The 27,571-nt window shown below is 41.5% G+C and overlaps 1 protein-coding gene and 1 long non-coding RNA gene across 2 annotated transcripts in view; one reads left to right on the top strand and one right to left on the bottom strand.

Annotated features, from left to right (window-relative positions):
• Positions 1-10,837, bottom strand: part of LOC116753249 — a 49,925-nt gene extending 39,088 nt beyond the window's left edge. The window contains exons 1-2 of the long non-coding RNA XR_004349723.1: positions 10,694-10,837; positions 10,259-10,371 (exon numbers count right to left, since the gene is read on the bottom strand). This is a non-coding gene — a long non-coding RNA (uncharacterized LOC116753249). The remainder of the gene's footprint in view (positions 1-10,258; positions 10,372-10,693) is intronic.
• On the top strand, positions 1,895-13,046 carry CSTA (cystatin A). Its single transcript, XM_032630814.1, has 3 exons — positions 1,895-2,174; positions 9,058-9,159; positions 12,800-13,046. The coding sequence occupies exons 1-3, from the start codon at positions 2,109-2,111 to the stop codon at positions 12,926-12,928; spliced, it is 297 nt and encodes a 98-aa protein (XP_032486705.1). The 5' UTR covers positions 1,895-2,108; the 3' UTR covers positions 12,929-13,046.
• The last annotated feature ends 14,525 nt before the right edge of the window (positions 13,047-27,571 follow it).

Below are 27,571 nucleotides of genomic sequence, written 5' to 3'. Positions count from 1 at the left end.
TTTTTAGAATTTCAATCTCTTTGGTAAAATACTCCTTCTGTTCATTAAATTTATTCCTGAGCTCACTGAACTGCCTTTCTGAGTTTTCTTGTAGCTCGTTGAGTTTCTTCATGACAGCTGTTTTGAATTCTCGATCAGTTAGGTTGCAATATTCCATGGCTTTTTGTTTGGTTTCTGGAGAATTGTCCATTTCTTTTTGTGATACCATCCTACCATGGTTTTTCACGGTGCTTGATGAGTTTTCCTCTGCCAGTGCATTTGAAGTGGCAAACACCTTTCTTCTTTAGGTAAAGCTTTTTTTTTTTTTTACTTGATTCTAAACAATTCACCAGATTACTAATTAGGAGGCTTTCTTTTGTTTTTCAGTAGGTGGAACTATAACACATTTCTGGTTTCTTTTACCTGAGCTGCCTCTCATTATATTGGGTTGGCCAAAAAGTTCGTTCATGTTTTTCCAGAAACCTTATGGAAAAACCCAAACGAATTTTTTGGCCAACCCAATACTTGAGAATTGGCACTTTCCACTCTCACTGCCTCTGCCAAAGATGTCACCACGTACCCTCATTATAGCTGCTTGTGCCTCCAGGTTTTCTGGTGCCTTGCTGCTTCTGGTGTCACTGATGTCATTGGTGTCACCACCTGGACTCCAGGATGGCTGGCGCCTCCACCTTGTCTGGATTATGTGTGGCCAGAGCTGAGCCAAAATCTTAAGATGACTTGTGGCCTCTTGAGTGAGCATCATGTCATCCACATTTGCTATTTTTCTAAATACATAGATAAAGGCGTTCCAGGGACTTCCTTGGTGGCACAGTGGTTAAGAATCCACCTGCCAATGCAGGGAACACTCTTATATTGGAAACTCTTTTGTTCCTTTTGAACATTTTTATCATGTGTACATGTTACACATTCCAAAAATTGAATAAAATAATACAAATAAATATTCACACAAAACAAGTTTTACTTCTAGATAATTTGCCTGCAAAAGCCCTCACACATGTACAAAAGGAAAAAAAAATGCCTCTTGTTTATAAGGGTAAAAAACTGGAAACAACCAAAGTCTTCATCAGTAGGGGAATAAGTATGTAAAATATGGAATAGTATATAGCACTTAGAGGGAATGGATAAACGGTAGATAGATAAATAGATAGAGATAAGTAGATAGATAAATAGATCTATCATAGAATAACACTTAAAGGAAATGGACGAGATTGATCTCTCTGTGTATCAACACGGAATGACTGAAAAATATATTAAGTAGAAAAAAAGCATAATATAGAGTATATGTTTAGCATAAAATTTAAGTAGATTTTTAAAAATACACTAAATAAAAGTATAAAAAATGGGCTAGAAGGATACCAAACTCACAATGTAGCTTACAAGTGTGGAGAGCAAGATTGGGGGTTGAGGAGTGGGGAACTTGTGATATCAATAGTTTATTTCTTGAAAACAACTACCAGGAAAAAAAAAAGGAAACAAATATGACCAAATGTTAAAAGTTTTCATTCTGGATGATAGGAATACAGGTATTTATTGTTTTATCCTTTGTGTTTTTCTGTATTTTAAACAGTTCTAGAAATATAAATAAAAGTAAAATATAAACATCCAGCCAAGATTCTCCAGATAGATCTTTACTTTCTTTATAAAGTCAAGTCCACTTTAAACAATCAGCCTTGACATTATTAAAAAAATATTCCTTTAAAAAATAAAGTTTTTGTTAGAAGTTAAACATTGGGAAACTCTCTGGTTGTGGTTTAGGATTTCATACTTCAGATGCAACAGGATGGAACCAAGGTCAAAGAGAACTCAGGGAAGTTTGACTCTTGTTCCAGCACTACGCCTTGTACACACCCACTTGTTCCTCCACAGCCCCTCCTTCTTGCCAGCTCCTGTTAGCATATTCTGCTGAGGAAGCAAGAAGACTTACTTCAAGACATACTCCCTTTGTCCCTTCAAGATGTATTTTCCCTTTGCCTTTTGTTCTTTGAGGAAAATAAAACATTCTACAGGTGGAGCTTGTGAACAACACCTTCTTTAAAAACCAGAGCCTCCACCCTTACCTGACCACTTCAGCGCCAGCATCCTGCCCAGAAAAGACGCAGTTAGCCAAAATGATATGTGGAGGCTTAACTGAAGCCAAAGCTGCCACTCCAGAAATCCAGGAGATCGCTAACACGGTGAGTGGATGCAGCTCATGAAAAGGTTTGATCCCAAATCTTGGTTTAGGTTGGCCCTGTGTTAAATGTGTGGGTGAACATCAAAACCAGAATATGTGTGGTTTTGTTCAGGTTTCCTTACAACTGAAAAGTTTTTCAGATGAAACCTCTGATAATTCTAAATGTGAGAGTGATATTGAGCAAGTCATATCTCTTCTCTGAGCCTCAGGTTCCCCATTTGTAAAAGAAGAATTTTTATTGGATCATCTCTAAGGCTCTTACAATGTATGGTTCTAGGATTACTAATTCAGTTTCTAATGAAACTTTTCTATTCTCACCAAGTGGAGCCAACATGTAATTAAAGTCTGAGGTTGTTAACAGTTGATGAACTAGGGACTTCCCTGGTGGCACAGTGGTTAGGAATCTGCCTGCCAATGAAGGGGACACAGGTTTGAGCCCTGGTCCAGGAAGATCCCACATGCCTTGGAGCAACTAAGCCCGTGTGCCACAACTACTGAGCCTGCATGCCACAACTACTGAAGCCCGCGCACCTAGAGCCTGTGGTCTGCAACAAGAGAAGCCACCACAATAAGAAGCCTGCGCACCACAACGAAGAGTAGCCCCCGCTCGACGCAACTAGAGAAAGCCTGTGCACAGCAATGAAGACCCAATGCAGCCATAAATAAATTAATTAATTAAGAAAAAAAAAGAAACTGCTTATGGTAAAAAAAAAAAAAACAATTGATGAACTAGACATCAAACGCACTACAGGAAAAATATTTTAATAGATTGAATGAAGAGCAATATCATAAAGACGATCCACTTACAAACCTCCTACAAATCTGACTCAATGCACAATGTTTTAGTATTTGGAAGATGATTAAACTAGTAGAGAAGTGGCATAGTCTATGGTGATTCCAAGATTCATTATGGTGAAAATAGAATTCAATGTGTTTAGCAGGTTAATACATTTTTCTAAGTGTTGTCTGGTTAGCCATTACCTATATAATAAAAATTTATTGTATTGCATATTTTATGAAAAGAAAAAGTATATAAATTTCTATTTTAGGTTTGTAAATTGTCGCCCTATTTTCTTGTATCATTCCTTCTTGCTTTTTCTCGCTGAAACTTCATTCTATGACACTGTTTGGCAAAGATTAGCTTCTTGTGTAAGTGGAAGAGATGGGATTCTCTATGTTAGGGCACTGAGAACCTCTCTAAGAGAGCAGATGCCTGAAATTCTACCACTCATTCTGTGGGGCTAAGTATTTCCCTTTCAAGAGTTCTTTTAAAAAAGTAGTTACTTTACAATAATGTGAATAAATATATGTGAAAGAATATTAGATCAAAAGTTTCAATCAGACACCAAAATACAAGGTGTCTTAGAAAGTGCACATTCCAAAGGATATGGTAATCCAGATGCAAGTTTTCAAAGGAAATAGCTAATAATAAATTAGATGATTCACCCATGTTAAGAGTAAAAAAAAAAAAAAAGTAAATACCTTGTCACTTTTTCTTTCTTGAAGAAGGTAATATTAAGTTATTAATGCCTTCATTCAAATCCCTGTATTGTCAGTGTTTTCAAACTTGAATGTGCACACAGGTCACCTGGAGGTCTTGTTAAAAGACCAGATTTTGGGGCTTCCCTGGTGGCGGCAGTGGTTGAGAGTCCGCCTGCCGATGCAGGGGACACGGGTTCGTGCCCCGGTCCGGGAAGATCCCACATGCCGCGGAGCGGCTGGGCCCGTGAGCCATGGCTGCTGAGCCTGCGCGTCTGGAGCCTGTGCTCCGCAACAGGAGAGGCCACAACAGTGAGAGGCCCGCGTACCACAATAAAAAAAAAAAAAAAAAGACCAGATTTTGACTCAGTAGGTCTGGGGTGGGCCTGAGGTTCTGCATTTCTAACCAGCTCTGGTGATGCCCAGGCTGTCCATGACCTCACTTGCCTGCAGTACTACAGATACAGGGTATTCTGAGAGGCCTATGGGAGATGGGCTTTCTAAAATCAGAGGGTGGGCAAAGAATCTCAATTTCATCTGTGAAATGAAAATAACACCTCTTGCCCTTCGACCTCAGAGCCGTAAGGACTAATGAGAGCACCTGCATAAAAATGACTTGGAGGGAATTCCCTGGTGGTCCAGTGGTTAGGACTCTGAGCTCCCAGTGCAGGGGGCATGGGTTTAATCCCTGGTCGGGAACTAAGATCCCGCAGGCCGTGACTTGGAAACGAAACGAGAAAGCAATGTGCATAGGTGAGGCATTACAATTGTTTACTTCAGATTTTTGCCTGAAGGAGGGGAAGGTCATCCCATAGAGAGGGGAAAGCATCAGAAAAATGATGACTGCATGTTCAAGGAATTTGACATCATAATGAAAGAGAGAGGTTGGATCAGTTCAGAAAGAGAAGAAAATCAAACAAAAGGCTTGGGGTTGAGAAGACTTGAACATTTTTGAAGGCAGAAGAAAGGAGTTTCTCCATTCTGAAGATAACAGAGACTGGAAGGTAATGCTGGTATCAGGTACTAAAGGCTGTTAGTACTTGGGTCCAGAGTACACGTGGAAAAAACCCCCTCTTCCAAAGATTCTCTATGCCCCTCTTCTTTCCTCTTTCCTATTTGGGGAGACAAGTTGTCACGAAGGAAAACAAGCCTGGTTTCTTCATTCAGAAAACATTGATTTGGGAATTAGCTGGAGGTCCAATGGTTAGGACTCTGTGCTCTCACTGCTGAAGACCCAGGTTCAGTCCCTAGTCCGGGAACTACTAAGACTCTACAAGCCGTACAGTGTGGCCAAAATAAAAAGAAAAAAAAGAAAGAAAGAAAACACTGATTATGTACACAGTACTGTGTGAATTGCTATAGGGAGAGAAGGGACATAAAAAATGTCCCTACCCTCAGAGAAATTTATAAAATAGATTGGAGAAAAGGGATACACACAAGGAAATAAAGAGCCAAACATGGCCCCATCCATAAAAAGCCATAATTAAGGAGCAAATGAATGGCCCACTGGCAAAAGCCTCTGGATCACTATGGCTGATCCATTATCTTATGCCATATGTAAAAGACCATTGGATGAGAATTCTGAGTATGTTTATGTGCAGGAAGGAAATGTTATTTCAATAATTAGTTTTAGAAATAAGGGCTATTATTACACATGCACAGATGCATACACACAAAACATACACACACACACACACACACACACACACACATACCCCTAAGTCAAACATGACTGCTGAATACCATTCCTGGCATACACACAGATCATGCTTTTTGTCTGCCAGGACACCACACAAACACCCCATCTGCATATCATTATGGACACATCCAGGAGCTTAGCATGTCATGGCTCTTACCCACAAATCTGTGTTCTCCTCTCTGACTACAGCCCCCTCATCAGTCACCTCTCCCATTGTCCTCACGTCCAGAGAACCTGCCATTCATCCACACCAGAATCCTTCAGACACTCACCTCCCATCTTCATCAGAGCATGCCTAGGCCCACTCTATCACTCACCCAGCTGTATCGCATGATGGGTGGTTTCATACTCTCCTCTACCCCTGATTTCCATGGCTTCATGAGCTCTGGCATTCCAGTCCTTAATTAGAGGTCACTCCCACTGCCACAACTTCCTCCTCAGCTTCTACTCCAGGTTCAGAGAACTTTGCTCAAGGAAGATGTAGAAACACAGAAAACTCACCCATTACACATCTACAGATTCATGCCAGTGAACAACCACAGCAGGACCCTAGGGCTGCAAGGACATCCTTTCAGTCATATCCTGTTGATCCTTTTCTAGAAACCCCACAGAGGTGGATCTGGACCTTCTCTCTCCTCAGTTTCTCAATCCGTCCCATCCCCATGGCCCAACCAGATGGCGTTTCAGTTCTTTCTCTTAAAAGATTGCAGCTGGGCTTCTCTGGTGGCGCAGTGGTTGAGAGTCCGCCTGCCGATGCCGGGGACACGGGTTCGTGCCCCAGTCTGGGAGGATCCCACATGCCGCGGAGCCTGCGCGTCCGGGCCTGTGCTCCACAACGAGAGAGGCCACAACAGTGAGAGGCCCACATACCGCAAAAAAAAAAAAAAAAGAAAAAAAGATTGCAGCTATCTTGTTCTAGAATGCCCTGAATTACTTATCCCCTGTTGATCTCATTCCTCTCTCCAATCTAAGACTTTGAACTCCTTAAGCCAGGTGCCATCATTTCTTGCATACTGGGTGCCTTGCCCCATACATCCCCTGCCCTCAAAACACAGGTGACAAATGTCCACAAATCACCTCTCACCAACCCTACTGTACTCTCATGTTGCTACCCAAACTCTCCTTTGTTACTCTCTAAAACTTCCCAAATATGACCTATCCATGCTGCCACCATTATCTTTCTATGCATATTTTCCTAAATTATGCATAGTCCAAGTGTTTCTGCAGAATGATTACAGGTAGCCTGGGTCTTGGGTTCAGTGTGGCTTAAATCCTCAGATCCTGGAGAACTAGCAGCTTACCGAGATTCATGCTCTGCAGCAACAAGAAATGCTTGAACAGCTCTGGGGTAACTGCATTTTACCAGGCGCTCCTCCCTGGAAGCATCCTTCCCCTGCTTGGGACCCAAGTAACAAACCTACACTGTTCCCTTCAGCACCTCAACCACCACCATGCCTGGCAGGCGGAGGAAGGTGAATGCCAACTGTGTTCAGCTCAATGTCTGTCTGTTTACCACCAGACTCTGGACCACCATTCCCAGGTGCCCTTCACCCTCCTAGCACCCGTCCTGGGGGGTCTTTCAACAACAACCTGCCTTCTGAATAAGGTTTCACTGATCAGCTCCTTCCAACTCTGCCCCTTTTCCTCCTGCTCACCTGAAATCTCATCATCCCAGGTTCATAGCATCCAACAATAGAGCAATACCGATCTGTTTTACTGGAAAGGGGGAGCAGGGCTACGGGTTATAAGTACAGTGAGCCTGCAATCAAGGCACGCAGTCTGATAGGTGCCAGAGCACTTATAGAAACAAACCAGGACATTTGAAATCAACTCTCTGATGGAAAATTCTGGACTTGTGGACTGCATAGATACAATGGAAAGGTTACAGATTTGGATGTGTTTCTAGGACAGATAGAAATAAAAATGTCTGATACATAGTTTAAAAAAAAAAGATAAATCAGATACTCACTATTCAAGGCATTTAAAATGCCAAATAACTATAATCAGTAATTTTTCAGCCATTAGCAGTCATGTTCTCCTCACAGCCTTAGGTTCCTCATCTGCAAAATGAGGCTTAAATAGATAATTTGGGGTCTTGTGTAGAGATTAACCCTTCCTCAGCTCCTAACTTGACTGGTACCCAGTGGCTCAAAAGGCTCAAAAGGATTAGGTAGGGGGGAACAATAAGACACTGAACTCTTCCCTTACTCATTCTCTCTGCATGCTTGTCCACTTTTCTCTTCTCTCTCCTGTGCCCTACCTCTTCCCATTTCTTTCTTTCTTTTTTTCTTCACTATTTTTTTCCTTCCTTTCTCCACTTTTCAACCTCACTTTCCATCTCAAGAAAGCAATCACATTCCTCCCATCTATTCTGAACGTTACAGGAGAAATGGGTAGTGGTCGGAGAAGTGTTTGCCCTTCAAAAATGGTCTGAGAACTCAAAGAGTTTGCAAATGTCTAGATCTTTGAAAGCAATCTGGTACCCAAGCCGAGGCACAAATAGAAAAGGTTTCAAAATGCTTGCCCACTGATGGGAAGGACTGTGTGGCCTTGGGAGAACCCTAGATGCACTGGAGGCCTGACTAAAGCTGTATATGCACATAAAATGTTATGGGCTGTGGCTTCCCTGGTAGCGCAGTGTTAAGAATCCGCTTGCCAATGCAGGGGACACGGGTTCAAGCCCTGGGCCGGGAAGATCCCACATACTGCGGAGCAACTAGGCGCATGAGCCACAACTACTGAGCCTGCACGTCTGGAGCCTATGCTCCACAACAAGAGAGGCTGCGATAGTGAGAGGCCCGTGCACCGCAATGAAGAGTGGCCCCTGCTTGCCACAACTAGAGAAAGCCCTCGCACAGAAATGAAGACCCAACGCAGTAAAAATAAATAACTAAATTAATAAACTCCTACCCCAAACATCTTCTAAAAAAAAAAAAAAGATGTCCACGTCCTAATCCCTGAATCCCTTAAATATGTTACCTTGCACAGCAAAGGGACTTGTGGGTGTGATTAAAGTAAGGGCCTTGAGATATGTTATACTATTTTTGCAACTTTGAGTCTGAAATTATTTCAAAATAAAAAAAAATTTGTAATGAAATAGTAATTACAGTCTCCCATTTTTATTAATCAAAGACATGTTTACCTATTTGTAAATACATATTTAACAGATTTGTAAATCACATAAATGGAGTTCGATATAGCCTTGGTAATTTGTTTCCTCTAGTCAACAAAAAATTAATCAGTTGATTAAGAAAGAAACGGGAAATTTTTTCGAGCCAAATTATGGATTATAACTCAGGAAGAACAACATCTCAGAAAGCTCTGAGAACTGTTCTACCCATTAGAAGTCAAGGCAGATATATAAGTTTTTCGAGACTGAGGGCTGTACATCAAATGATGTATAGTTGACAGTTTATTTAATCCAGATCTAAGCAGCATGGTGGTGGGTCATGTGATTCCTTACAAGATAGAGGAGGGATGCTATCTTTTAAGGAATTGTCTTGTCGATGCTAGGAGCATGTTACTCTTTGTGGTTGAACAGGTATTCCTGATGATGGGAGTGGTTTGGCCGATGCATAATGCAGATACAAAATGCAAAGTGGGGGGAGAAGGGAGGCCAAAGGGCAGAGAGATTTTGTTGTTGTTGTTTAAATTTCTCTTGTCTTGCCATAAAAATATGACTTTTATTTCATACTCTTTTCTTAAGGTTAAACCACAGCTTGAAGAAAAAACAAATGAGACTTATGAAGAATTCGAAGCTGTGGAATATAAAACTCAAGTGGTTGCTGGAATTAATTACTACATTAAGGTTAGAGTTCAACATTCCCTTTAGCACTAAAAGATATTGTTGTATCTTTCACTTTATGCAATGCTCCCTGTCGCCCCTACCTTATAATTTGTTCTTTCTCCTTGTCCTAAATCAAGATGCCCACCTAGCATGGTACTGCCCAAGTGGTAAACTCTCAAACTTGGCAGATGATGGTATATTTATATCATCTTTTTCTTGTGAATTTAGAAAGCTTTCTTATATTAATTCTTAACTTAATTTCCAGAAAATGTATAGAAAAAGACTTCAGAATTCAGAGCATGCTTAGCTTGTGGCCATGGCATCTTCATGTGGGATCCTAGGATCCTAAAGATGTGGGGCTGGACCAGATGCTATCTTGAAGTTTATTCCATCTCAAAGCTTTGTGATTCTACGTGTCTAAATTAAATGGGTTTAAGGAATGATTTGAATCATTAGCTGGGAAAATAATTTAAAACAACTTTTGCCCTTTAAATAAGCATTTTGATTAATATAATTTAAATATATTATTTTTGTAACTCAAATAACTAGTTTCAACTTGTGGCACTATAGGTGTAGTTTGAAGCAGTGGAGTATTAAAAGTATTTTAAAAATTAATTTTATAGTTATATCAGAAAATTAAGTGATGCACTGATCCAGTTCTAAATGAAGAAAACTTTTGTGAAGTTATTGAGAGGGAACCAATCCAACAAATCAACCATGGATATTTGGAAGCCATTTTCAACCTTTTGTATTGAGAAGATGATAATTCTCACTTAGTAAATAATTACAACAGACATTCAAATGTATTTACTTAACCTTTACTAACCTACTTGACGATGGCACAATCCGGCTTATTTCTCTTTAACAAACAATTAACCACTTAAGATACAAAATTTTTTAAAATGTTTTCAGCAAAAAAAATAAAATGTGTTGTTAAGCAGCTCTGCATGAAAAATTACAAGACTGGGTCACGTGAAAAGATCAGCCCAAATTGGGAGATTGGGATTGACATATATATACTAATATGTATAAAATAGATAACTAATAAGAACTGCTGTATAAAAAAATAAATAAAACAGAATTCACACACACACACACACAAAAATCAGCCCAGTCCTACCGCATTTGAGGTCCTGGTACATGCCAGGTGCTGGGGTGCTACACAGGGGTGAGATCCTGCCTTGTCCTCAGAAAGCAATGGTCTTGTTTCCTCCCTTCCTGCTTTCTTCACAGCTACAAAAGAATGGTTTCTAGTTAAAAGTGGTTTCGTTCAAAGATAAGAAACATTCCATCAAAATCGGGATCATTATTTTAATAATTTATGATTAATCCAAGTACAAAAATTTCACATACTAACCAGCTCACACATTTCTTAAAAGGCCCATCAGAAAACTATCTTGGAAATTTCTTCCCTTAAGACCACAGTCCCCTTCCCTCCCTACCTCACCCTCCATCTGCTATCAAATTTCTCCTATGGGATTAAAGTCACTGACCACAGTTTCCTCCTTACTCCCTGGCCATCTAGCTGTTGACCTCTTTGATCTGAGACACTCACTCTCTGGATTTCAGATCTGGCTGGTGATGTGACTTCCTCTTGTTTTTCTCAGGTACCTGTCAAGAGGCAGGTGGTAAAATGGAAGGATTGTAGGCTTTGGTGTCAGTCCTGGGTTTGAACATTTACTCGGCTTGTTTGACTGGTTAAAACCTGTGCGATCCACAGTCCCTCATCTTCTCTGAGCCTTAATTCCTTTAGCTTCACAACATGAGTAATAATAACCTACTTTGCAGGGTGTTGTGTGGAAAAAATGAACTAGAAATTTACTAAGCACTTATGGGGACTTCCCTGGTGGTCCAGTGGATAAAACTCCATGCTCCCATTTCAGGGGGCCCAGGTTTGATCCCTGGTCAGGGAACTAAAAGTTCACATGCCACAACTAAAGATCACACATGCTGCCACAAAGATCTAGTGTGCCACACAGCCAAATAAATAAATAAAAATTTTTTTAAAAAAGAAAAGAAGTTTACTAAGCACTCACAATGTGCCAGGCACTGTCCTAAGAGCTGGGCATGTATTATCTCATTTAATCCTCTCAACATGTCTGTAAGTATGATCATTTCCTTCCTGTTGCTGATAAGAAAATTGCCCCCTGGGGAGGTGAACTAACTAACAAAGGTCACAATACTATAAGAGCACAGCCAGAATTTGAACCCAAGTAGTCTGATACTTACCTATTAGCTGTGCTGCCTCTAATAATGTATGCAAAAGCTGGTGCCCTGTTCCAAGCACAGAATAAATGTTTTTGAAATGTTACCCCATAGAGTGAAACTAACACAGATGTTGAAGTTTCGCTTTGTCACTTATTAGCTGACAGATTTATGAAAAATTATTTAATCTCTCTTAATCTGCTCTGCATCTGTAAAATGGTCCTTGTTCCACCTTTCTTCTTGCCTGGAACAAAATGTAAATATAATCAAGTATATAAGATGGTCATCATAGTGTCTGACTCATGGTAAACATTTGATAAATGACATTTATTAAAATTAGTTTAGTTAGATTTATATATAAAGAATGAACTAGTGGTTATCTGTGGGGAGAGGGAATGTGGGAGGGGCAAGATAGGGGTAGGAGATTAAGAGGTACAAACTACTAAGTATAAAATAAATATGCTACAAGGATATATTGTACAGCACAGGGAAATAAAGCCATCCTTCTATAATAATTTTTTTAAATAAAATAAAATTAGGTTAGGAAGGGACATCAGAGCACAGTAAATATTATTCAAAGACAAAACTTTTACTGTCTGAACCAAGAACAAAAGTTGGAATTCTTACCATAGTTTTCTAGGTCCCAGATTCATGCCCAGATTACCATTTCAATCTTCATACCAATGATTTCCCAGCAAGATCCCTTTACTTCAGAAGGGAAACTAGACTCTACACCCCTGGGCCCTGCTCAGTTTTACCTATGGGCATTTATAAAGCAGGTTCTAATATAGATATGGGAACCACACATCCCAAATTCTCTAGGGCAATTCCGATTTTCTTCTCCTTGCTCAAACCATGTGACAAAGTATCCCAATTTGGGAGTTGGAAAATGGAAACATCAAAAAGACTGTCACTTGTTTTCTTGATCTGTGCATCTTTGAAAATGAAATGCAACTCTGGACTTTCATTTGTGCACAGAATATAGTAAACTATAAAATAAAATAAACCTAGGACCTATGTCTCTTGCCATGCCTTTAGCCTGCCCTTTCTCTCATAAAAGAAGATGGAAGGTTTATGTAAACTAAGGGTCTAAGAATGGTGGTCTAGGAATGCTATTCCAAAAGAGCTTATTGCAGCTACATCTTTAGAGGTCTGTAGATCTTTCATTTGACATGGATCCGTGTGAATGAATCTCCTTTTTCTTTTTTTTTTTTTTTTTTTTGTTTGTTTTTGTTTTCCGCTACGCGGGCCTCTCACCGCTGTGGCCTCTCCCGCTGCGGAGCACAGGCTCCGGACGCGCAGGCCCAGCGGCCACGGCTCACGGGCCCAGCCGCTCCGCGGCACGCGGGATCCTCCCGGACCGGGGCACGAACCCGCGTCCCCTGCATCGGCAGGCGGACTCTCAACCACTGCGCCACCAGGGAAGCCCGTCCTTTTTCTTTTTTTTAACTTCCAGATACGAGTAGGTAATGATCGTTATATGCACATAAAAGTATTCAAGAGCCTTCCTCAACAAAATCAGACTTTGGCACTTACTGGCTACCAGGCTGACAAAAGCACGGATGACGAGCTCACCGGCTTCTAGCGACATGTTCTGAAAGCAGTCGATTCTTTCCACTGTCTCCTGATTAATGGCCCCTGCTAATAAATGTAACTATCAATAAAGAAGTATTCCTTTTCAAATAAATTAATCTCTTCTACTAGCTCTCGTCTGTTGTTTTTTTTTTTTGTTTTTTTTTTTTAAGATGTTGTGGGGAGCTTCCCTGGTGGCGCAGTGGTTGAGAGTCCGCCTGCCGATGCAGGGGACACGGGTTCGTGCCCCGGTCCGGGAAGATCCCACATGCCGCAGAGCGGCTGGGCCCGTGAGCCATGGCCGCTGAGCCTGCGCGTCCTGTGCTCCGCAACGGGAGAGGCCACAGTAGTGAGAGGCCCACGTACCGCCAAAAAAAAAAAAGATGTTGGGGGTAGGAGTTTATTAATTAATTAATTTATTTTTGCCGTGTTGGGTCTTCATTTCTGTGCGAGGGCTTTCTCTAGTTGTGGCGAGCGGGGGCCACTCACTATCGCGGCCTCTCTTGTTGTGGAGCACAGGCTCCAGACGCGCAGGCTCAGTAGTTGTGGCTCACAGGCCTAGTTGCTCCGCGGCATGTGGGATCCTCCCAGACCAGGGCTCGAACCCGTGTCCCCTGCATTAGCAGGCAGATTCTCAACCACTGCGCCACCAGGGAAGCCCTCTTGTCTATTTTATATAAGAGTAAAATTACTTTTTCTTTCTCAAAATAAATGCTATAGCTTGAGAGTAGAAATTCCATACAAACTGATGTCATTTGGAAATCTTAGAAAAATTACGGAGGCCTAATGCAACTAGCTAAAGGATAAAACCACCACCACTCCCACCATTGGCAGGCCAGATCTTGGGTTATCAGTGCCCTGGGGCTGCTCAGAATTCAACGCTCCACCTCTACCCTCACATTTTAAAATTAAATCAAGTATTTTATTAAGCATATTTATATTTTAAAACAATCTCAAACTTACAGATAAGTTGCCCCCCCAAAACTTTTTTCCTGGACATTTGAGAGTAAGTTATCTACAGTGATGTTCCATCACCAACAAATTTTGCATTTTGCACCTCCTACAAATAAGTACATTCTCCTGAAAAACTGAAATATAACCACTAAAATCAGGAAATTAACACTGAACCTGGAACCAAGCAAGACCCCATGGGGCTCCTGGGCACCAAAGCCTTTCTGTGTCCCCTGTTTCTTGTTTGTAGGAAATAGGCTTCATTCAACCTCCATGACCTTCCCTGAGTTCCAAAGGGCAGGTTCAAACTATTGCTAATCTGGGAAGGGAGGGGGATGTGAAGACAGGGAGGAGGAGTCAAGAAACAATAGTGCAGGGCTTCCCTGGTGGCACACTGGTTAAGAATCTACTTGCCAATGCAAGGGACACAGGTTTGTGCCCTGGTCTGGGAAGATCCCACATGCCGCGGAGCAACTAAGCCCGCGTACCACAACTACTGAGCCTGTGCTCTAGAGCCTACAAGCCACAACTACTGAGCCCGAGTGCCACAACTACTGAAGCCTGTGTGCCTAGAGCCCATGCTCTGCAACAAGAGAAGCCACATCAAGGAGAAGCCCGTGCACTGCAACGAAGGGTAGCCCCAGCTCACCACAACTAGAGAGAGCCTGTGTGCAAAAACAAAGACCCAAAGCAGCCAAAAATATTAATTAATTAATTAATTAATTTTTTTTTTTTTTGCGGTATGCGGGTCTCTCACTGTTGTGGCCTCTCCCATTGCGGAGCACAGGCTCCAGACGTGCAGGCTCAGCGGCCATGGCTCTCGGGCCTAGCCTCTCCAAGACATGTGGGATCTTCCCAGACCAGGGCACGAACCCATGTCCCCTGCATCGGCAGGCGGACTCTCAACCACTGCGCCACCAGGGAAGCCCTAATTAATTAATTTTTTAAAAAGAAACAATAGTGCAGCCTTTGGGCAGGGTCCTGGTTCCTCCTCAAGGGATATACATGACAATATCTTTGAGCTCTTCTGCAGAACTAAAATCCACACCAGACTGAAGACGTTAACTACTTGGTGAAGCATTCTTCCTCCAGAGAGAAGGTCACAGTTCAATACCACCTGATGCCAGATGATCTCTAGATTGCAGGAATGCAGGTCCTGCAGGCACCCTGATCCTTATCAGCAACCCCACCCCTTGACTATAAGACTCCTCACAAGCCCCCTGGGTTGGGCTACACAGTTTTGAAGGCATTAGCCCACTGTGGGCCCCTTTGCCTGGCAAGGCAATAAAGCTATTCTGTTCTACTTCATCCAAAACTCTGTCTATGAGATGCAATTTGGTGCTGGTGCATAGAGGCCGGGTTTCGGCATCAAAACATTTGTTAACATCTAATTTTCCAGACAACATTCAAATTTCCCCAGTTACCACAAAAATGTCCTTTATTGCAAAAAGATCCAGTCCAAAACTTTGTGTTCCACTTAATTGCCATTTTTCTCTTTCTTATTTAACACTTTTATTGAGATATAATTTATATACCATACAATTCACCCAAAGTATACAATTCAGTGGTTTTTAGTATATTCAAAAATATGTGAAACCCTTACCACAGCAAATTTTTGAACTTTTTTAAAAAAGATTTTTGTTTTTGATGTGGACCATTTTTTAAAAGTCTTTATTGAATTTGTTACAATATTGCTTCTGTTTTGTGTTTTGTTTTTTTGGCCACAATGCATGTGGCATCTTAGCTACCTGACCAGAGATCGAACCTGCACGCCCTGCATTGGAAGGCGAAGTCTTAACCACTGGGACACCGAGGAAGCCCCACGAATTTTAGAACATTTTCATCACCTCAAAAAGAAACTCCATGAACTGTCAGCCCCCATCCTTCTCCACACCCCCACTCCTAAGCAAACACTAATTTACTTACTTTCTGTCTCTATGGATTTGCCTATTCTAGACATTTCATATATATGGAATCATATTATATATGATCTTTTGTAATGGGCTTTTTTCGCTTAATAAATATTTTCAAGGTTCATCCATGTTGTTGCATATACCAATATTTTATTCCATTTTACAGCCAAATAATACTCCATTTTATGGACATACTACATTTTGTTTATTCATTCATCAGTTGATGGATATTTGAGTTGCTTTCACCTTTTGACTATTATGAACAATGCTGCTATAAACATTTGTGTATATGTTTTTGTGTATACAAATGTTTTCTTTTCTCTTGGGTATATACCTAAGAGTAAAATTGGTGGTTCATAAGGTAACTCCATGTTTAAATGTTCAAAGAACTTACAAACTCTTTTCCAAAGCAGCTGCCTTATTTTACATTCCCACCAGCAGTATATGAGGGTTTGGATTTCTCCAACTTCTTCATTAATGCTTGTTATTACCTGACTTTTTGAGTCTAGCCATCCTAGTGAGTGTGAAGTGGTATCTTATCATGGTGTTTATTTGCATTTCCCTGATGACTAATGACATCAAGCATCTTTTCATGAGCTTATCATCCATTTGCAGACCTTCCTTGGAGAAATGGCTATTCAGATCCTTTGTCTATTTTTAAATTGGGTTATTTGTCTTTTTATTATTGAGTTGTAGTTTTTGCATATTCTGGATACAGGTAACTTATCAGATATATGATTTGCAAATATTTTCTCCCATTTTGTGGTTGTCTTTGCACTTCTTGAGAGTGTTCTTTTTTAAAAATTAATTAATTTTTGGCTGCTTTGGGTCTTTGTTGCTGCACGCGGGCTTTCTCTAGTTGCCGCGAGCAGAGGCTACTCTTTGTTGCAGTGCACGGGCTTCTCGTTGCAGTGGATTCTCTTTGTTGTGGAGCATGGACTCTAGGCGCACGGGCTTCAGTAGTTATGGCACACGGGCTTAGTCGCTCCATGGCATGTGGGATCTTCCCGGACCAGGGCTCTAACCAGGGCCCCTGCATTGGCAAGCGGATTTTTAACCACTGAGTCACCAGAGAAGTCCCCAACAGTGTTCTTTAAAACACAAAAGATTTTAATTTTAATGAAATCCAAATTATCTGTTTTTTCTTTTGTTGCTCTTGCATTTGGTGTCAGATCTAAGCATTCTTTGCCAAACTCAAGCTCATGATAATTTACTCCTGTTTTCTTCTAAGAGTTGTGTTGTTTTAGCTTTTATATTTAGGTTTTTGATAACTTTTGAGTTAATTCTGTAAGTAGTATGAGGTAAGGATCCAATTTCATTCTTTTGAATGTGGCAATCTAGTTGTTCCAGCACGATTTGTTGAAAAGACTATTCTTTCCCACATTGGTCTTGGCACACTTGTTGAAAATCAGTTGATCGTAGGCACATGAGTTCATTTCTGGACTCTCAATTCCATTCCATTAATTTATATGTCTATCTCATGCCAGTACCACACTTTCTTGATTACTGTTGCTTTGTAGTAAGTTTTGAAATCAACAAGTGGTGAGTCCTCCAACTTTGTCCTTTTTCAAGAATGTTTTGGTTCTCCTGGATCCTTTGAATTTCTGTATGAATTATAGAATCTGCTTATAAATTTCTACAATTTTAGCTACAAATTTCAGCTAGGATTCTGATAGGAATTGTGTTGAATCTATAGATCAGTTTGGGGAGTAGTGCCATCTAAACAATATTAAACCTACCAATCCATAAACAAGGATGTTTTCCCAATTATTTACACCTTCTTTAATTTCTTTTGAGAATGTTTTATAGCTTTCAGAGTATATATTTTGCACTTCTTTTGTTAAATTTATTCTATAGATGTTCTTGTAAATGGAATTGTTTTCTTACTTTCATTTTTGTTAATTGTATGTATATTAAAAAATGCAATTTTTCTTGAATTCTTCAAACTTGCTGAACTTGTTTATTGGTATATTCCTTAGAATTTTCATATACTACAAATCAGCTCATTTACAAAGAGATAGTTTTACTTCTTCCTTTCCAAACTGGATACCTTTTATTTTAATTAAATACCTAATTGCACTTGCTAGAACCTCCAGTACAAAGTTGAGTAGAAGTGGTGAGAGTAGATAGACTTGTCTTGTTCCTGACCTTAGGGGGAAAGCATTCAGTCTTTCACCATTAAGTATGATGGTATCTGTGGGGTTTTTGTACATGCCCTTTATCAAGCTGAGGAAATTCTGTAATATGTTGTGTTTTTTATCATGAAAGGACATTGGATTTTGTCAAATGCCTTTTTTCCTGCATCTATTGAGATGATCATGTGGTTTTGTTTTTTTATTTTATTGATACAGTGTATTACATTAATTGATTTAGGAATATTAAGTCAGCTTTGCATTCCTAAAATGAATCTCATGTGGTCATGGAGTATAATTCTTTTTTATGTGCTACATTTGGTTTGCTAGTATTTTGTTGAGGGTTTTTGCATCCATATTCTTAAAAGATATTGGTCAGTAGTTTTCTTCTGATGCCTTTGGTTTAGTATCTAGATAATACTGGCCTCATATAGAATGAATTGAGAAACATTCCTCCCTCTTCTATTTTTCGTAAGAGGTTGTGTAGGATTGCTATCAGTTCTTCTTTAAATGTTTGGTAGAATTCAGCAGTGAAGCCATCTGGGCCTGGGCTTTTCTTTGTGGGAAGTTTTTGACTACTAATTTAATCTCTCCATTTGTTATAGGTCTATTTAGATTGACTATTTCTTCTTAAGTTGGTTTTAGTAGTGTGTCTTTCTAGATATTTTTCCATTTCATCTGTATATTCTACTTTATTGGCTTATAATTGTTCACAGTAATCCTTCCTTGGCCTTACCTAATGGATTTTGGACTGAATTGTTTAGGAAGGAGAGGGAAAGAAGAGGGAGAGGTGGGAAGGGAGAAAGGAGGGAAAGGAGGATGGGGAAAGAGAAGAGGAAATTTGTTTTAAAGATGCCCTAAATAATGTCTCCCTCTGTGTTCTGCACTCTGCTCACTACCCTGCTAGTGCCACTTGCCAATCCGCCACCCCCAAATAATAACATAGTATATATTAAGTGCTTATTATGTGTCAGGTAGAGTTCTAAAGACTTTACACATATAACTCATTTAATCCTCATAACAACTTCATGAGGTAACTATTATTATTATCTCCTCTTTACAAAAGACTGAGCTGTAGAGAGGTTAAGTTACTTGTCCAAGGCCTCATGGCTAGTTAGTAAAGTAAGGATATGATCCCAGGCTGTTTGCCTCCAGGAAAAATGCTCTTGATCCATACACTTCACAAACACAAGCTCAGAATTCATTTACTCAGCTATCCTGACCCCTGAAGGAGGTAAGTGAGAGCTTGAAATAGTGATTTTTTTTTTTGTAACCACTGACAACTCTAAATGTTTCTTAATAAGGAAACTGTTCTATTCATCTGCCTTCAGCTCTTAGCACATAGAGATTTAGTTCAATAAATGATCTAAAAGATCTCCACTGGCTGGCTAGTATTAATATTGTAGGGCTTTTAGGGAACAGGGACTGCCACATGATAGCACTGGCCTAATAAGAATCTTTTTCTGAACAATGCAAACACGGACACAAATATCTATAGCTGTATACACAGAGGAGCTAGACAAAGATATATGAAACTCCATAATCAGATTGATTAGATTTATTTTTACTTTATCCTGATTTTGATATAGAAAGTCTGAATATACCACATGTTTAGGAATTAGTCTAATGAGGGGACTTCCCTGGTGGCGCAGTGGTTAAGAATCCGCCTGCCAGGCTTCCCTGGTGGCACAGTGGTTGAGAGTCCACCTGCTGAAGCAGGGGACACGGGTTCGTGCCCCAGTCCGGGAAGATCCCACATGCCGCGGAGCGGCTAGGCCCGTGAGCCATGGCAGCTGAGCCTGCGCATCCGGAGCCTGTGCTCCACAACGGGAGAGGCCACAACACAACAGTGAGAGGCCCGTGTACCGCAAAAAAAAAAAAAGAATCCGCCTGCCAATGCAGGGGACACGGGTCCGAGCCCTGGTCCGGGAAGATCCCACATGCTGCGGAGCAACTAAGCCCGTGCACCACAACTACTGAGCCCACGTGCCACAACTACTGAAGCTCGCATGCCTAGATCCCGTGTCCCACATCAAGAGAAGCCACTGCAATGAGAAGCCCGCGCACCACAACGAAGAGTAGCCCCCACTCGCCGCAACTAGAGAAAGCATGCGTGCAGCAACGAAGACCCAATGCAGCCATAAATAAATAAATACATTTATAAAAAAAAAAAAGAATTAGTCTAATGAGGAACACACAGAACCTATGCAAAGACAATTACAGCACCTCACTGTCAGAAATTAAAAACTTGAATAAATGGATAAACATATCCTGTTGCTGGTTAGGTAGACTTCATGTTAAAGAAAACATAATAATAAATAGGAATAAATAGGAAAGAAGATCAAGTAATATGTGTAGTGATCCTCAATCTTGCCTACATATTAGCACCAATTAATTTATAAATTAAAAAAAAAACCTAGATGGGGACCCCACTACAGACCAATTAAATAAAAATCTCTGGGAAACAGTCCAGGTGATTCTAATGTTAGCTAGGGTTGAATACCTCTATGATATAAAGGAAAAGAGAAAATGGTTTAATGGAAATGCTTGCCCTAATGGAACTGAAAATATATTTCAAAGTTTAAAATATTTCATTTTTCTGATAGTAGGTTAAAAACAGAATAGACAATGGGAACAGAAAAAAAAATGTAGGAAAGTGTGACCCAAATCTGTTTAAACCAGGTAAAATAAAAATAGTATGAAAATAATTTTTTATTTACTAAGTTTTGTTGAAAAATACATTTGGGGGGAGATAATCATTTGGATCCATATTTTGTATATATCATAATAGTTTGCAAATTGGTTTAAATTTAGAAACTGGAATATTTTAAAAACAGTTTTAAGATAGATGATTTTTTTAAAAGGGAGTGGCTTACTTAAAGGCTAAGGAAGTGGTGTGTGAAAAAGTAGATGTATTCCCCCCAAATTGTTGGGATTCCCAGAGTAACAAAAAAGAAAATAGACCTACAACTGGATAAACTGTTGATGGAAAGGGTGTTCAAAAGTTGGTTGGCCATTTAGGACTCATCCAAATAAAGGAGCAGGATTTTCCCCAAAAGATCTGCCTTCTCTTAGCAAAACCACAGCAATCAAAGGAAAAAATTACATTTCTGAAACATTTCCCCCACCAAATTTGAAGTGGAATCTGGGAGCAAGAATCTGTTCTTTACTGCAAAAGTTATTTTCCCTAACCCCAAAGGAAAGACTGACAGAATGCACTCTCGCCTTGCAAAGCTGAGGGACTCAACCCCAGATATCTGTCAGGCACTTCCAGAATTCTCTGCCAAAGACCATGGTTAAATGACTGTGCATTGGGTCAACTGAAGATTCAGAGGGCATGATTCTGCCCAGGGTTGTAGGCAATGCCTACTCTGTTCTTTCTTGGGAAACAGGTTTTTTCCACTTACCTAAGGGAGTGAATTGATCAATTTCTGGCGTGTTTCTCACTTAGAAGGCCAAAACTCATCTTGGATGCTGGTCTGACTCTTCCCTTGCTGGAATTGAAGTTCAGACACCATGGGGAGTTCCTTCCAAGGTATCCAAACACATCCATTGTGCTCTAAATGACAATATGAGAAAGTATTGGATGAAGAAAAAATGTCCTAATGTCAGTGGATTTTTTTTTAATTTAATTTATTTATTTTTGGCTGCATTGGGTCTTTGTTGCTGCACGCAGGCTTTCTCTGGTTGCCGCAAGCGGGGGTTACTCGTCGCGGTGTGTGGGCTTCTCATTGCAGTGGCTTCTCTTGTTGCAGAGCACGGTCTCTAGGCACGCAGACTTCAGTAGTTGTGGCTCGCGGGGCTCTAGAGCGCAGGCTCAGTAGCTGTGGCACACGGGCTTAGTTGTTCCACAGCATGCGGGATCTTCCTGGACCAGGGCTCGAACCCATGTACCCTGCATTGGCAGGCGGATTCTTAACCACTGCGGCACCAGGGAAGCCCCGTCAATGGATTATTTAAACAGGGAGATACTGCTTGGCCACCTGAGTCACTGGGAATGTTCTTGATAGGCTCCTTCTGTTCAAGAGAACTTTATTTTATGTAATGCAGGGATTTATCATAAAGATGTATCCGCTGAGGAATCTGAATTCATTCCAAACAACTAGGTCTCATGGAAAAGAGGGACCCACACAGAACTGGATCTCACAGCCAGAACCAGGATCCAAGGCAGCTCTAAGAAACCGAGGAGCTGTGATGGTATGTTTTTGCTCTAGGGGCCCGTCGTTAATGGGTCTCAGCTATTCCCCAAGAAGCTGTCTGCATCTCTCTCTCTGTCCACCTTTATGCCAGCTCCAACTGGCATTCTCTTTACTATTCTATATACCTTTCTCTGCCTCATGGCGTGCATCCTCACAGCTCCTGCTTTCTCGGAACACTGGACTCACTGTCTTGGTCCCTGTTGCACCTCATCATCACTCTTCTTCAAGCTTCACCTCCCACTGCTAAGTACATCATTTTCACAGTATTGTCCTGATCACCTGTTTGCTCCAGGACTTGTCACAGAACTCTGGCTAACTTAAGGTTTGGCAGTTCTTGGGTCAGTCGCCCAGTCCTGGTCCAATCAACATAGTATAAAATGGGCTACCAAGGAGTGCTCTCTAAGTAGGAGCTGTGAATCAGAGTATTCCCTAGAAAGGGCTCTTGTATGGTATCACATGACAAGTATATAGACGGGTAGATGGATGGATGGACAGACGGACAGGAACAATTTGTCCTCAGAGAAGTAAGGCATGATTGATTAGGGAGACAGAAACTGAATGTGGGTTGAACAGCTGAGCAAAGAGAGAATTGCATTTGCACATTGATATGTTTGAATGAGATCTGACTCCAGCCCTTAGGAAACAAGTAATGCACTGATCCTGGCTGGACTGGCTATTAATGCCAAGTCTCCCTTCTTAGGGAAATGAGACAGATTTCCCCCCAGCTGCTTCACACACTTCTGGCTGTTCCTTCATGTAGGGCCTGGACTTCACCAGCCTTTCCCTAGTTATTAGTTTCTCCCAAAGTTCATTCCCCTCCCTCCCCACCTTCCCCGTCCTACCTCCCCGCCCACCACCATGCAGCTTTCAGGATTTTAGCTCCCTGAACTGGGATCGAACCCCGGCCTGTGGCAGTGAAAGCACAGAGTCTTAACCGCTGGACCACCTGGGAATTCCCCCAAAGTTCATCCTCTAAATGGGGCAATCATGTAAAATGTTACCGAAAGCTCTGTACACAGGTCGAATCTCGGAAACAGAGTTTTGGGTGAAGTAGAAAAGGATAGCTTTATTGCTTTGCCAGGAAAAGAAAGACACACTGGGCTTCTGCCTCAAAAAACTGTATCTCCTGGGCTTCTCTGGTGGTGCAGTGGTTGAGAGTCCGCCTGCCGATGCAGGGCACACGGGTTTGTGCCCCGGTCCAGGAAGATCCCACATGCCGCGGAGCGGCTGGGCCCGTGAGCCATGGCTGCTGAGCCTGCGTGTCCGGAGCCTGTGCTCCACAATGGGAGAGGCCACAACAGTGAGAGGCCCGCGTACCACATAAAAACCAAGAAGACAAAAAAACAAAACTGTATCTCCTAACCAGGGAGGATTTGGTGAGAGGTTTTATAGCAGTGGTTCACAGGTGGGGTCTCTGACAAGATCAGGGTGTATGCAGGGCCTGCCCTCCCTTAATCTCATCTCAGGTGGTGGGTCTCCTAATCTTGAGGAACTTCTCTAGTGCCTTTAATCTTGCCTCAGGTGGTTTCTTGGCTACTCCTCCCTCGATTAGCAACTGTTCCACCCTTTGGAACTCAGGGTAGGTCATGGAGGCTGTAGTCTTGCCTACAAGAAATGGGGGTAAAAAGGGCCCCCATGCCTGGGAGCCCCATAGGGCCCCGCTTGGTTTCAGAAGTACTTAAAATGTGCCTAATTTGTAGTACACACAGAGCAAATGAGCTATTATTAGTAGCATACTTTTCATTCATTGAACAAATATTTGGACGGTGGGCTGCATTTGGCTAAATATAACAAAATCCTAAATATAGAAGCTTAACCAAACAGGTTAACCACTCCTGTTACATCCCTTGAATGAACAGATAAAAAATCCCTGCCCTCACATTATAACAAATTTGGAGACACAGATAGCCCGGCTGGAATTGGCAACCCACAATGCCATCAAGGATCTAGTCTCCTTCTATGTTTCTGTTCAGCCATCCTTAACATGTGGTTTTCATCTTTGTGTTTGTTATCACATAGGCAAATAGTCCTCATCCTTGGCACTCTAACCACACTCCGGTAGAAAGGAGGAGGAAGGGATAATGCCTTTATTAGGAAGGTAAGTTTCTCATAATGCCCCAGCAGTCTTCTGCTTATATCTCATTGGCTTAAGTTGTCTCACTCTTATCTGGGGCTGCCAGGGAAGCTGGGCACGCTGCTACTCTAGACAAAATCAGGAAGGGGAAAATGGATATAGGGTAGAAAACTAGTAGTTGCTCAGGTTCATCCATCCAGGCACCGAGAACCTTGAAAGCTGGTGGGGTAGAGGTAAACCAGTAATTGAACAGTGTGATAAAGATCACAATAGGGGCTTCTGGAGCCTGTGCTCCGCAACAAGAGAGACCACGACAGTGAGAGGCCCGCGCACTGCGATGAAGCGCGGCCCCCCGCTGGCCGCAACTAGAGAAAGCCCTCGCACAGAAATGAAGACCCAACACAGTCAAAATAAATAAATAAATAAATAGATAGATAGATAGATAAATAAATAAATAAAAAGATCACAATAGAGGTGTTTATCATGGGAGCACATAAAAGAGACACCTAATTTGTATTTCAAAGATCAGGAAAGGCTTGCTGAAGGAAGTGATAACTGAGCCAAGTAGGAGCTGGCCAGAGAAGAGAGTGTGTTCAGAAGTTCAGAATTGAGACCAGGTCTTTTCTGGGAACAGAAAGTAGCCCCCTATTGGTGGGCAAAAGAGTGTGCTATAGAGAGGGGTGACGTTGGAGGTAAGGACTTCACAAACTGTTTTGAAGAATTGGTACTTATCTTCAAGGTACTAAGAAGCCAGTGAGGAATTTCAAGCAGGAGACAGATTTTCTTGCTAGTTTTAAAAACTGGAATGGAAAAATCACTGTCTATAGCAATTATTTCTAAATGCCAGTGGATCTGCTGTCCCTTTTTAACGCAGCCAGGAGATGCACAAATTCACTTGGCCTAGCCCTCTCCCCTTTTACAGGGATGCCCTCAGCTGGCCACTGCATTCAGAAGCTGGGAGCTATCTTTGTTTAAAGTTACTAACATTTTGGCCTTCCTCCCTAACATAATGCTGTGGGTAAATTAGGCTTTTTCTGGAAATGTCGTCCCTATCAGAAGTGATCACTTTTTTTTTTTTAAACATTGGAGTTTTTTTAATATATTAATTTACTATTTATTTTTGGCTGCATTGGGTCTTCGCTGCTGCGCGGGCTTTCTCTAGTTGTGGCGAGTGGGGGCTACTCTTCGTGTGGTGCATGGGCTTCTCATTGTGGTGGCTTCTCTTGTGGAGCACGGGCTCTAGGCGCGTGGGCTTCAGTAGTTGTGGCTCGCAGGCTCTAGAGTGCAGGCTCAGTAGTTGTGGTGCACAGGCTTAGTTGCTCCACAGCATGTGGGATCTTCCTGGACCAGGGCTCGAACCCGTGTCCCCTGCATTGGCAGGTGGATTCTTAACCACTGCGCCACCAGGGAAGTCCCAGAAGTGATCACTTTTTGACTATTTTCTTTACTCTGCAGTGTTCATGCTCAACTAAGTATTTTTTTAAAAAGAAACAATTAAGGCTTACCTAAAAGGTTAAGTAGAGACAGAAATCATGAGTACCCTAAGTGATGATCTCTGATGTCTTTGATTAGATCATCCATCTCCAGGCGGAATATTTTTTTCTTGATTTGAAATGAGACCACACGTTTGACTAATCTCCCAGCTTCCAAGTTATTCCTGGATGGTCAAATAGGTGGTGTGGCACAGAAGCACAGTCTACTGCAGTAGCACTGGGTACATTATTGCTGTTTCCCAAACTGGTATCTTTGGAGCACAACCTGAAAGAGACTGACTGAACAGTCATTTGAAACCCACTCTTTACTCCCCATTCCTGGTTCCTTGCTTTGGGGGCTGCGGGGGGGTCGGGGGGGAGAGCGGGGGAAGAATGGAACTTTAACACTTCCTAGCATGCTATATAATTACTTTCTATTGTTTGTCTCCCCTCACTACATGTAAGCTTTTTCAGAGCAGGTATTTTTTTTTCTGCTCTGTTCACTGATGTGTTAGCAGTGGCTAATAGTGCCTAGAATTTGGATTTGGAAGGTACTCAAATACGGGGTTGGCCAAAAATTTCGTTTGGGTTTTCCCATAACATCTTACAGAAAACCAAACAAACTTTTTGGCCAACCCAATACTTGTTAAAAGAATTTGCAAATGGATTATCATCAGTGTTTCCTCTATGGTTATCTTCTGTTCTGCTGAGGAAAGGCCAAACTCATCTCAACTTTTGCACCTTCTGTTTCTTCTCTTTTTGGCTAAATCCTACCTATCCTTCAAGCAACAAAATCAACAAATTGTTTTAAGGCAGCGATTACATGCAAGACACTGTTTCAGCAGGCAAATCAACTTTCAAAAGCAATGCACCATCCCTTTCTTAAAAGTTGGAGGCTTAGGACTTCCCTGATGGCGCAGTGGTTGAGAGTCCGCCTGCCGATGCAGGGGATGTGGGTTTGTGCCCCGGTCCGGGAGGATCCCACATGCCGCGGAGCGGCTGGGCCCATGAGCCATGGCCCCTGAGCCTGCGCGTCCGGAGCCTGTGCTCCACAACGGGAGAGGCCACAACAATGAGAGGCGGGCGTAACGCAAAAAAAAAGTTGAAGGCTTAAAATGCCATTCATCACAACTAAACATACTATTATTCATTTATACTAAAAGTCACTCCATACTATCATAATTGCACATTTTCATAATATGGTACATTGGAATGAGTCAAGCATCCTGCTAAAATTGGATTGCCTAGATAATACTTTAGCAGACGTGAAATTCTGGAAAGGCTCTTATGAATCCTTTCCAAGGATTCTGTTTCTGAATTCCCTGTTGAGCACCTTTGTTGAGTTTTATTTTTATCCTCACATGTATCCTTTCAATTCACTCATCCATCCAAAAATTATTAAACATCAACGTTCTGTCATGCACCATTCATTAATAGGTAAGTCCTACAGAAAATCTTTTTCACTGCTGGCACTAGGAAATTTTTTTGTTGAAAAGACTACATTATAATCTTAACAAAAGTAGGTCTTGTTTATCAATATCCGCAACAACTACAACAGTATCTGAGCCACAGTAGATGCTCAAAAGCTTTTTTTGAAAGAATGGTGAGCACTTTATACATTTATTGCTCACTTCCAAGTGCAGAATCTGATGAGAGTCAACATACTGAACACACAAGCCTATCCACAACCCCGCTGGGTCAATCCAGCTGTGCCAGAGCCAGGAAGCTTCTGTTTAAATCGTGGTAAGCAGAGTCCTAGAATGACTCTCCAAAATGTCCCACTCTAATCCCTCAGACTGTGAATATGAGACATTACATCTGTGATGTCACATTTCCCAGCAAAAGGGATTTGCAGGTATGATTAAAGTTGTAATCAGTTGACTCTTGAGGTAATAAAAAGGAAGATTATTATGGT

The sequence above is a fragment of the Phocoena sinus genome, chromosome 4 (assembly GCF_008692025.1).
Source record: "Phocoena sinus isolate mPhoSin1 chromosome 4, mPhoSin1.pri, whole genome shotgun sequence".
NCBI lineage: Eukaryota > Metazoa > Chordata > Mammalia > Artiodactyla > Phocoenidae > Phocoena > Phocoena sinus.
Note: the sequence above shows the minus strand (reverse complement) of the source record. Positions and strands in the feature narration are given on the sequence as shown.